The sequence below is a fragment of the Orcinus orca genome, chromosome 1 (assembly GCF_937001465.1).
Source record: "Orcinus orca chromosome 1, mOrcOrc1.1, whole genome shotgun sequence".
Lineage (NCBI taxonomy): Eukaryota > Metazoa > Chordata > Mammalia > Artiodactyla > Delphinidae > Orcinus > Orcinus orca.
The window spans coordinates 104,473,863-104,486,153 of NC_064559.1; the positions used below are offsets into that span (position 1 = coordinate 104,473,863).

General features: G+C 40.9%; 1 protein-coding gene across 5 annotated transcripts in view; it reads right to left on the bottom strand.

The window, feature by feature from the left end:
* The window catches only part of RPRD2 (regulation of nuclear pre-mRNA domain containing 2), an 85,210-nt gene extending 79,920 nt beyond the window's left edge, over positions 1 to 5,290 (bottom strand). For 3 of the 5 annotated variants that reach the window (XM_033415520.2, XM_004285147.4, XM_049693631.1), the window contains exon 1: positions 4,059 to 5,289. In XM_033415520.2, coding sequence (XP_033271411.1) covers positions 4,059 to 4,263 — 205 coding nt within the window. In that variant the 5' untranslated portion in view covers positions 4,264 to 5,289. Of the gene's footprint in view, positions 1 to 4,058 lie in introns of all 5 variants that reach the window. The other 2 variants (XM_012538859.3, XM_033415519.2) reach the window with 1 other exon arrangement.
* Between the last annotated feature and the right edge of the window lie 7,001 nt (positions 5,291 to 12,291).

Consider the following 12,291-nt stretch of genomic DNA (forward strand, 5'->3'; position numbering starts at 1 on the left):
CTACAAATGATTCTACTTTCCTATAACCCCCTTTTCTTCAAAAACTCATTTCAATTCTCATACACCTTCTAAAACAGGCCAACCCACTCAATGGTTAGAAGCAAAACAACTTGGAGATATCATGAACACAGTATTTTCCATTTTGTCCTACTAGTTCTTCAGAGAACTTGCTAATTCACTACAGAAAGGCTGGTCCAAATCATCTCCCTCTGACTGGGAATGTAATTTCCAGCACTGTTCCCAAAACAAAGTAATTATTTCGAATAGTCAGGACCTTAAGACTATCTACATCATCGTTGTCACCATAATAAATAATCTGAACATATATGTATATGCTAGGACCTATACTAAAATATGTGCATTATCTTCTTAAATCTAGACAACAAGCCTATGAGAGATAATTATCTCTACTCACAGATCAGAAATTGAGACTCACAATTTAAGTACTGTGCCCAGGTATTAACTGATGGAATTAAGATTTGAACCTGGGCCTAATTCTAAAGTCTGTGTTTTTCTACTTTTCCATACTCATTTCCATGTTACATTAAAAATGGGACAGATGAACAAAATACAGAAATGACAGTCTAGTCAAATTGCACATCAAGCCCATGTAAGAGCCATATTTTGAAACTGCCAACAACCATACCTATCATTTCTTTTACTAAATTATAAACGCTGCCTTCTGATAAACAGAAATTAAAACAATTCAAGTTCTTGATTAACTATTTCACAAAATTATATTGGCAAATGTTTACTGATTACTTATTGTGTGCCAAACACTGTTCTAGTTGCTTGGGGATGTAGCAGCAAAGAAGACACAGCCCTGTCATCTGGTGGAAGAAAATAAACAGTAAGCATATAAACAAATAAATAAGGTAATTTCATATACTGAAAATAAAGTGATGTGTTATAATGCAACTGAAGGAACCATCTGAAATAAGATCATTAGGGAAGGCCTTTCTGTGGAGGTAATATTTGAGCTTGGATCTAAATGATGGGAAGATAGGATTAGAAGAAGCCTGAGAGGTAGTAGGCAGGGCACGTGGTGTAGGACCTTGTAGACCTTTTACTTGTAGTAAAAAGAAGTTTAACCCTTTAAGCCTGTTGCGATGGGATATCACTGAAGGATTTTAAAGCACAGAAATGACATCTGTTTATGCTACAGAAAGATCACTTTTGAAAAATGATAGTAATGGAAGCTTCAATCAAACAAATTAAAACAAGTCTGAATAAAATCAGTAGAACCCAGGGCTTCCCTGGTGGCGCAGTGGTTGAGAGTCCGCCTGCCGATGCAGGGGACACGGGTTCGTGCCCCGGTCCTGGAAGATCCCACATGCCGCTGAGTGGCTATGCCCGTGAGCCATGGCCGCTGAGCCTGCGCATCCAGAGCCTGTGCTCCGCAACGGGAGAGGCCACAACAGTGAGAGGCCCGCGTACCACAAAAAAAAAAAAAAAAAAAAAAAATCAGTATAACCCAGCATGGAGTGTGCTTCAGGAAGACTACTTGCCTTCTCTAAGTTATTTCCTTTATTGTTTTTTTAATTTTTATTTATTTATTTTTTGGCCATACTGCGCAGCTTGCGGGCTCTCAGTTCCCCGATCAGGGATTGAACCTGGGCCATGGCAGTGAAAGCCCAGAATCCTAACCACTAGGCCACCAGGGAACTCCCTAAAGTATTTCCTTTAAAGTGAACAAAAGTCTCTTATTACACATTATGAAATAAAGGATAAAAATGAAAATATCTCAGGAAGAGTTAACATAGTCACTTAAACTCCCACTGAGGTCTAAATATAAGTTACTAAATAATGGATGCCAAAGAAAAAAAGGAGAAGCAAAAGTGGCATCAGGAAAATGGACAGAAAGGCTGGGAATGCCAAAGACACCTATTTCACAAATTTGCCTAAAGCTGACTTAAAAACCAAACTCGAACTAAAATAATTCTAACAACAATCTCCTGAATATTTCTCTCAAAAGGCTTTATTTACAATAAGATAAACGATGTTCACTCAACGTAAACATAAAACAACTACAAATTACCCTTAACCATTTTAGAAAGTTAAGTTGCATTCCACCAGACAAAAAAAAATCAGGTTTATAGAAAGCCAAAAGCACTGAACTATACAAACTGTATATAATGCACTTCAAATGAAGAACTGTCTTCCTAGAGCAATCATTTTTTTCACTCTTAAAATATCAACAAGGGAAATAAGCTCAGGCACAATATCAAAAGTAGAGGCAGAAAAATTCTGGCTCCAGTGTATCTCGTTATCGCTGACTGTAAAAAATATATTGTAATTGCATTTGTAATCCCACAGGCAGGGATGGCGACCAACTTATCCTTGCAAATGATGTAACCATACAGTTAAAGCACCAGAGCCCAAAGGTAGAAAAAGTAAGAATGCTTTAAAACAGGAAGAAAAATATGTTTAAGGAGAATACGTCCTCAGGCTTGAGCACTGCTTGCTACCACTGGTATACCAAAAACATTAAAGAATAATCATGAAAACATTACTTTACAAAGTTAAATGTGGCTATTGTCATCTGATATGGTGGAGTCAAAACCCAACTCCACCATTTTACTGTATAAACTTAAGCAGCTTACTTAACATTTCTGAGGCTTAGTTTCCACATCTGTAAATCAATTATTAAAAAATCTACTTCTTAGGGTTAGTTTAAGGTATAATGAGATACTAGATATATTGTAAATGACAAAGGGCTGGGTACATACTAGATACTTACTATGTGAGTCTTTGATAATGACTGGTACTTGATATTGTATGTTCTAATTTTACCTCTTGGAAAGAAAGTAACTTTGATCTGCTATTGGTAAATATAGGTAATCCTGCCTTGGTTATACAACTGTTTCTGCATATATTATTCAAAGAGCCACAAAACATCTCTCCCAACAATAACTTTATACACAAATGATTTGAAGTTTGGGGTCTATGATTTTGTAAATTTTATCCATCTGTTCCCTAAAAGTAAACACAAATTAAAACACTATAGGGGCAATAGCAAAAGTGGAATAAGAAGAATTAAGTGAATGATGGGTCTCACTGGTGACGTGCCATAGACAGGAAGCAGACCTAAAATTCAAATAGATATACATGGATTTAGGGTCAACCCTCTCTTCTCAGCAGGAAGCAACAAATGACTTCTCCACACTTTGTCCTAAACGATCTGAAATTTTCTGCAATCCATGCTTCCTGACAGTCTAACAGACCTCTTTTCTGCAGTAACGCAGCAAAGTGAAAAAAAACTCCACGATGTAGACAAAAAAGCAATTAACTGGGGTAAAAAAGTAGTACCTATTCAAAAAGCACACTTCCTGATTCTTTGTTTTGATTACCTATGAAACCAATTCCTATTCTTTAAAAAGGTATCTGAACTGGTTGAAAAGTAGCCGGGTATGTTTTCCATTTTATGGTGTTAGTGGCGATACTGACTACGGTTGTTTCCGGTCAGTATCAAGAAGCCTGTATTTTACTGCAGCAAACATAGCTACAAAAACCTCTCAGGTGGTCGCCTCAGCTCTATGTGGAGCTCACGTTACCTCTTCATCTAGGTAAGGCCCTTCTTATTACACATCACACGTTTTAGGTCAGTGGAAAATAGAATGGTCCCACATATTCCAGCGAAGTAGGTGCATTTACTACTGCTTAAACCATAGCGTGTCTATCACCAGGAAAACAAGAAATCATTAACACGTCAGGGCCTATAAGAAATAAACGGACGCAACAATTTCTGTGAAGGTTCAGTAAAAACAACATCACCTTACAAAGCTCTGAAACAACATGTGAATCTCAACAGATTTGGGCCCAACGGCCCAAGGTCACACCAAGTCAGTCGCTATAAAATCCAAGAAATGATGAGCCTCCTGCAGTTCAGGACAATCCCGGCTAGGAACAGGGTCTGAGTTTGAGTACACTCTGGTCGAAGCTTTAATATGAACAACCCCAACCGAATGCAGCGGCTCCACAGGGAAACCCTAAGCGTTTCGGGTAGTATTTCCTTCCATCCCCAGTCTTCCCTTCCCTAGTCACCCCCCAACACTCACATCTCCGGAGCCACTTCATCCAATGGTAGACGATAGTAGTGTGGTGTTTCTTGTTCTCTATACACCAAGACGACAAGCCTTGAATAGATTCCATGGTGTTAGTTACCGACTGGAATTTTCGATCCAACGAGGACTCCAGAGCCCCTGCCGAAGAGGCCGACGAGGAGGAGGCCTTACTGCCGCCTCCGCCGCCGCCGGCCGCCATCTTCCCGGTTTGCACAAGCGCTGCTGCTCCTCTGGCGGCCGCGGCGGCGGCGGCGGGAGCGGGCAAAACAATCACTGCGAGTGCGTGAAAGCCGCAGGTGGGGAGGGGGGCCAGGGGGTGGGGATGGTGCACGCGCTAGGCTCTTCTGGAGGTAGGACGGGAGGACCAGCTGCTGGGCACGCTGGCGGCTCCTACACGCTGCAAAGAGGGGCTGCGGATTTCGACGGTTTATCGGAATTGTTCAAGGGATTGTGTTTAAACCAGTCAGTAATCACGGAAGAACTGCGCAGAAAACAGGTCCTACAAAGCCTTTCTAAACGCCTGGCCCGGAAATTAATGGTTTTATACTCTTCGGCTCTCAACGCTTAAGGCCGTTCCCCACACTCCTCTAACAGCGGGCATGAATATCTTAAAGTTAATACTACCCGACTGCCCCTTCAGTTGCAGAAATCTTTCTCCTTTAGATCCTCTAGCACAGAAAGGCCCAAGGCTACCTAGTCAGGATTTTTTTTGCAACGCAATAGCAGCAAAGGGACAGCAACACGATCGCGCACGCGCTGCTTGGCCCCGCCCCCCTGCTTCCTTCTCAACCTAGAAAAACCAGAGGGAGGTGTGATGGCGGGGCAATCTGGCCAATCAAGGGAGAAGAACGGGAAGCGCGCGCAGAAGCCCACAAGCCCCAAGGGCTAAGGAGGCGCTTCGAGTATTCGTGCGCCTGCGCAGCAGGCCAGCGCGTAGCGGCCTGGGAGGAAAAACGGGGAGAGAAGGGTGGGAGAGGGAGTTGGTCAAACTAAGGAGAGGTTGGGGGAGGGGCTTCACCGCTCCGCCCCGCGTTTTGCTTCCTAGCGAGGTGTCTCCCTTGGGGCTGTCCAGCTCACACAGCAGGGCCGAGAAACTCCCACCGCTCAGCGGCCACTGTTATTTTCTGGCACCTGCAGCTGCCGCCGCCGCCGCCGCTGCTAATTCCTCGGGGCACCGACGCGCCACAAAGTAGCTAGCAGCCATCTTGCAGTGCCTCAGAGGATGCGCATGCGCCAGCTCCAGCGAGCCAGTCACTACGCAGACTCCCAGACCAAACAATTTTTTACACTCCCTTGGGACATTAACACTCACAGCCACTTGACTTTTTGGATTATAGGAAGAGGAAGTAAATGAAGTGAAACGAAAATTTTCCCCGTAGAATTTTCGAGACGCGGAAACAATAAAAGGCAAGATGTGATCTCACCTTCGCCAGATATGTTACAGTCTCACAATTGCATAATACATTATAGTTTACAAAAGCCTTAGATATTTATTATTACATTGATTAGCACAACCTAGATTAACCGTGCAATTGCATATGCCTATGTAAATTCTCTGGGCAGATTTGGAGACTTCTTTGTTCCACTGAACACATGCAGTTATTGTATTTTAATTCTTTCACGTCTTCCCAGTAGACTCACGTTTTTTGAGGCAGGGAACCTGTTTTGTCAAGCTCACGTATAGTATTTGTTAATTCAACAAAAAGTTGTTGAACGTCTTGTGCCAAGTACAGTTTTAGATGTGGGGGAGTAACATAGCAAAATAGACAAATATCCCTTTTTTCTGGGGCTTATTGGTAGGAGACCATAAAAAATATATCAGGGAGTAATAAGTTCTATGAAGTAGCATGAAGCAAGGTAAGGAAGAGAGAGGGGTTGTGTGTGTGGTCCTTAAGGGAATGGGAATGGTGGTTTGGTGATCAAGGAAGGCTTCTGGAAGGAAGTGATACTTGATCTGAATGTTGAGCACAAGGTAACCAAGCAAATATGGGGGAGGGGGAGAAAAACATGCTGGCAGGTGGAACAGCAAGTGTAAAGGACCTAAAACAGCAATGGCTTGATATATTAGAGGAAGAACAAGGAGGCCATTGTGGCTAGAGAAGAGGACAAGTGATAGAATATGAGATCTGAGAGGTGAAGGGAGAGAGTTCATGTAGGGCCTGGAAGGCCACTGTAAAGACTTTGGCTTTTAACTTTGAGGTGGGGAACACTTAAGCAGAGCAGTTTTAAGCAGAAAAGTTACATAGCATTCTCTTTAAAAGATTACAGTGGTTGCTATGTTGAAAATAGACTGACTGCAGAGCCACCAGAGGCTATTGGAGTAATCCAGACAAGGAAATGATGGTGGCTTCTACTAGCATGGCAAAAAAAAAAGAGGAGTGGCGTCAGATCCTGGATAGTTTGAAGGTAGAGCCGAAAGGATTGCTCATGGATTTAAGGGGAATATGAGAAGAAGAAAAAAAAAGAGTCTAATATGACACCAAGGTTTCTGACCTGATTAACTAGAACAGTGTTTCTCAGCCTTTTTTTCCATTGCTGTTGACCCTAAAGATTCTTCTTAGGTATTTTTTCCTATTCCCCCAACCCCCATGAAATGTTAATACCACAGTTATATTGTATATCTGTTTATGTACTGTCTGTATATTTGTGCTTTATACAAGAGTAAGCATGAAGTTTACTTTTTATTCAATGCAGAGTTAAGTGTGACTAAAATCTTTGTTAAAAATTAAAAAAAATTTTGATGTCTTTCTTCCATTGGATGATTCTTCTTTTTTTTTTTTTTGATATTTATTTATTTGGTTGTGCCTGGTCAGTTGCAGCTCGCGGGCTTCTTAGTTGTGGCATGCAAACTCTTAGTTGCGGCATGCATGTGGGATCTAGTTCCCTGACCAGGGATCGAACCCGGGCCCCCTGCACTGGGAGCATGGAGTCTTATCCACTGCGCCACCAGGGAAGTCCCAAAACTTAAAAATTTTAACGCTAATAATATTTAACTTTATAACTGTATTTGCTGAATAAACTTTAATGTAATTTATGTATATAAATTGTAATTCACTGCATTACATATGTAAATTAACAATTTATATAAATACATAATAGCAATGAAATCGGTTTTTGATTTTTTTTTTTTTTGCCACACCATGCGGCTTGTGGGATCTTAGTTCCTTGACCAGGGATCAAACCCGGGCCATGGCAGTGAAAGCGCTGAGTCCTAACCACTGGACCACCAGGGAATCAGTGTTTTTTTAAAAATTTTATTTGTTTATTTATTTATTTTTGGCTGCATTTGGTCTTCGTTGCTGCGCACGGGCTTTCTCTAGTTGCCGCGAGCGGGCTTCTCATCGCTGTGGCTTCTCATTGCGGAGCACAGGCTCTAGGCACACGGGCTTCAGTAGTTGTGGCACACGGGTTCAGTAGTTGTGGCTCGCAGGCTCTAGAGCGCAGGCTCAGTAGTTGTGGTGCACGGGCTTAGTTGCTCCGCGGCATGTGGGATCTTCCCAGACCAGGACTCGAACCCGTGTCCCCTATATTGGCAGACGGATTCTTAACCACTGCACCACCAGGGAAGCCTGGGAATGAGTTTTTAAAAAATCATTCAAAACTGTTATATTTCCAGCAGAAGTAAAATAATTGAAAAATTAATTTCTTAAAAAAATTTAGTGAACTTTTAACTTTATTTTATTTATTTATTTTTGGCTGCGTTGGGTCTTCGTTGCTGTGCATGGGCTTTCTTTAGTTGCGGCAGGCAGGGGCTACTCTTCGTTGCGGTGCGCGGGCTTCTCATTGCAGTGGCTTCTCTTGTTGCGGAGCACGGGCTCTAGGCACGCGGGCTCAGTAGTTGTGGCACACGGGCTTACTGACTTTGCATACAATTTTTGTATCTTCCATGAACTCACTGTCATTGCTGCTTGTGTCACACCCAAGAAAATGAGAGAAATTAAATGTGTAAGATTTTGTTCGGTAGAGTTGAGCTTTGGAAGGTGACAAAGCATTGTAATATCTAAGACTTTTTCATCCCCCAAGAGCCAACTTTTTCTCCGTGTGGGGTGATATTGTTCCCTCGGAGAATGGATTGCCATTTTCTCAGACGGACTAGGGGAGGAAAGGGGAAGGAGCAGTCCTGTGAGAAATGAGTAGAAATCGGGATTTCAGTTAAACATCTTGAGTATCAGAGGCATAAATGGCACCAGATGTTGCGAGTCTAAAGTTCATGAAAAAGTTCTTGGTAGGAAACATCAGTTTAAGAATTGTCAGTATATAGATGATCTTAAAGCCATGAGATGGATGAGGTTGCCCAGAAGTGAGTGAGCATAGATAGAATAGAGGACCAAGGACTGGGCTATAAGGAGCAAGTTTCAAAGGATATTGAAAATGAATGACCAGCGAAGGAGAACCCAGAAAGTAATGTTCTGAAAGCCATGTAATGAATATTTGTCAAGCAGAAGGGAGTAATTGTGTCAGGTGTTGCTGCATAGGTTGCATAAGTTGAGGACTGAGATAACCACTGAATCTGGCAAACACAGTAGTCACTGGTGGTCTTGACAAGGGCTGTTTCCAGGAAGTGAAGTGATTAGAGAGGGTTCTAGAGAGAATGGGAGATGTGGAGTTAATGTGGTGACAACTCTTTCAAGAAATAAAATGGGATCAGAGAAATGGAGCTGAAGCTGGAGGGAAATGTGGGTTCAAAAGGTCATTTCTTTTTTCCAAGGTGGGAAATGATGTAGCTATTATCAGATGCTACAGTTGATACAGGATAGAGATGGGACAATTGCTGGCTGATTTCCTTGAGTAAGTGGAAGAGGATAGGATCAGGTGATAGGTCCATAGACAGTTCCTTTCTTGTAACAGGAAGGTAGAATCTAGGTAGAGATTCAGGTAGGTTGATAGATGTGTTGGTGAGAATGTGCAGAAATTCTCTTCAATTGCTTCTCTTTTCTCAGTGAAATAGGTAGGCACTGCAATAGGTGCTGAGGAAGCACACTCTTAAAAAGCATCAAAGATCTATTAATTGCCAATTCCAGTGCACTGTTTACAGTCTCAGCCTTCAGCTTTTTCTGTTAGTGCAATGGTTTAGAGTAAGACACTTAGAACCAGACTGCTCAAATTCAGGCTCTGCCACTTGCCGTTGGCAATTTACTTGCGAGTGGCAATTTACTTTACTGCCACTTACCATTGGCAATTTACTCTCTGTGGTGCTATAATTATTAAATGAGTTAATGTGTGCACAGTGTTTAAAGTAGTGCCTGGCTTAGTAAAGGCTTGATGATGTTGATGTCAGCTATTATTTATTATACTTAAATCTTTCTTAAAATTCATTTCCCTTTGCTTCTGTTAAATATACAATCATTAATCAGATCCCACTAAATGGATCCTTTCTCCGCCCATTGCTAGTTTTCTTACCCCCTTGTGTTTGCCAAAGTTCCATTTTTAGCCCTTCTCTCATTTTTATGCTCATTCTCTCCCAAAGATTAAATTTATCACCTGCATTAAGATTTATTCAAGTTGGATATCCTAGTTATCTTTGATTCTACCCCTTCAACTAGTTATCAAATCTTGTAGACTTCTACCTAGATATTTCTTGCGTGAATTCCCTTCTTTTCATTCCCCTTGCCCTCTACCTAAAGATTATCACCTTTCTACATATCAACAGCATCACGATCAGCTTCCTAGTATATCTCTTCAGCTTATATACATTACCAGACTAATCTCCTAGTTTTCCCCTACTCAAAAAACAAAACCAAAAAACTTCTTCCTTGTTATGTACCAAGTTAAGTAAAAGCCCTAACTTTTAAGACCCTGCATGATGGTTCCAATCTAACTTCCCAGTATTATCCCAAATGCCTTTCCTCCAAGGTTCCCTGGGCTCCAAACTGTTCCTTTTCCTTAAATATATCCTGTAATTTTCTATTTATAATTAATTCTGCCTAAAATATCCTCTTCTATTACCAAAATTCTACCTATCTTTCAAGAACTATCTTAAATTGCCTCTTTCAGGCAAACTTCCCTGATCATTCCAACTGGATAGAATCTTTTGAACAGTAGCATTTTCTGCCCTGAATAAAATTACATGTATGTTAACTACAGAATATTGCATTGGATAACATGCAAAAGCACCCTGATTGCTAAACAGTGTTAGTTATGACTGAATTGTTTTATCCAAAAACAATTATTTGGTACCTATATTACAATGATATTGCCATTGTTCAAGATATTTCTGGAAATTCATCAAGGTAAGCCACATATAGGAAGGACAAATCAGTCCAGTAACTTTATATTTGTATTTTTTAACAAAGAAAGCTATTATCTACCTTGATCATTTCACTTAATTCTCCATGATAAATTCCAAATGACTTTTAAAGTTCTCTCCAGAACGCTACAGAGGACAAATAACTGCCGTTAACTAAAGATATAACTTCAGATTATGAAAGAAATTACTAAAGTTCACAATGTATTCTAAGTGATAACAGCATCCCAAGATAGGAACTATTCTGAGTCTAGCATTCATCTGAAAGAACACATCTGTCCCTACCACCTATTTCACAAATGAAGCAGCATGTGTAGGGACTAAGTTTGGGTTCTAGTCAAACCTGGGTTCAAATTAAACTCCATCACTTACTAGCCATAACCTTGGAGCAAATTACTTACTCTTAGCTTCAGATTTACTCTTAGCTTCAGATTTCTCACCTCTAAAATCTACTTTCCTCATAAATTTGTTCTGATAAAGGAGGCAATGCATATCGAGCACAATGCTTAATACAGTACGGGATCAGATAAATTAAAAAACCACCACCACCCTGAAGCACAGGGAGTTAAGACTTAAAACAAGGATTAAGTCTCACTATGAGTACAGTAAGCCCCCTACAGACGAACCTTCAAGTTCAGAACTTTCAAAGATGCAAACATGCCCCTGTATGCCAGCTGTTGTACTGTACTACTGTACTTTTCAAGGTACTGTACTGTAAGATTCAAAATGTTTTGTTATGTATTACTGTGTGAAAAGTATTACAAACCGATTACAGTACAGCAATTGTGAATTGGGTTTTGTTGGATGTACGAACAAATTGGACTTATGAACGTGCTTTCAGAATGGAATATTTTTTTTTAATTTATTTTTGCTGTGTTGGGTCTTCGTTTCTGTACGTGGGCTTTCTCTAGTTGTGGCAAGCGGGGGCCACTTTTCATCGCAGTGCGCGTGCCTCTCACTATCGCGGCCTCTCGTTGCGGAGTACAGGCTCCAGACGCGCAGGCTCAGTAGTTGTGGCTCACGGGCCTAGTTGCTCTGCAGCATGTGGGATCCTCCCAGACCAGGGCTTGAACCCGTGTCCCCTGCATTAGCAGGCAGATTCTCAACCACTGCGCCACCAGGGAAGCCCTGGAACTCATTCTTTTATGCAGGGAACTTACTGAACTTTATAATGAACAAAAAGACTCCTTTTAGGTCTTCAGCAAACAATACATTTTTGAAGTTGTGTATAAATTATTTACACGCATATTTGTAATAAATCCTTTAATAAAAGCAAAAGCACTTACTTCTGACAATGTTTTCCCCTGGATTTGCTTAAATCACGAAATATCAATTCTCTAGCTCCTAAGTCTCACAGATATAGGCTTTTTTTTAGGTTTCTTCCTGCTCTAGGAATTAGTAATGTCATCTGTCTGGGTTATAGTTTGCTTATATCTAAAAAAGAGGTTGTATAGTTTTTCCTTAAGGCCTTTTGCAGTCCCTTGTCTCTTTCCACCTTTTTTATCCTAGCACTCTCTAATACTGCCTTAAAATTGGAACTCTAACTAGGGCCTGAAACAGTAACTTTTTAATTTTTAAAAATTTTATTTATTTTTGGCTGTGCCATGTAGCATGTGGGATCTTAGTTCCCCAGCCAACGATCCAAACCGTGACCCCTGCCTTGGGAGAATGGAGTCTTAATCATTGGACCGCCAGGGAAGTCCCCACTTTTTTTTAAAGGGGTTAATTTGATAACATAGAATGTTTTAACTTCTGGTCAAGTATTCATTCTGACACTACTTCCTAGTAAACTCCAATTAGCAGGGAGGAACTCTAATGGCTCCTATGTTCAATCCATTCTCAATACATCCTCAACAGGCAACATGAAATGGAACGATATTTATGGTAAGAATTTTGGACTTCTATGGATACTTATTCTGACCCAAATACTCCTAAAATCAAACCAGAAACATTAAATGCTTAAACAGAACTGCATCTTGTCAG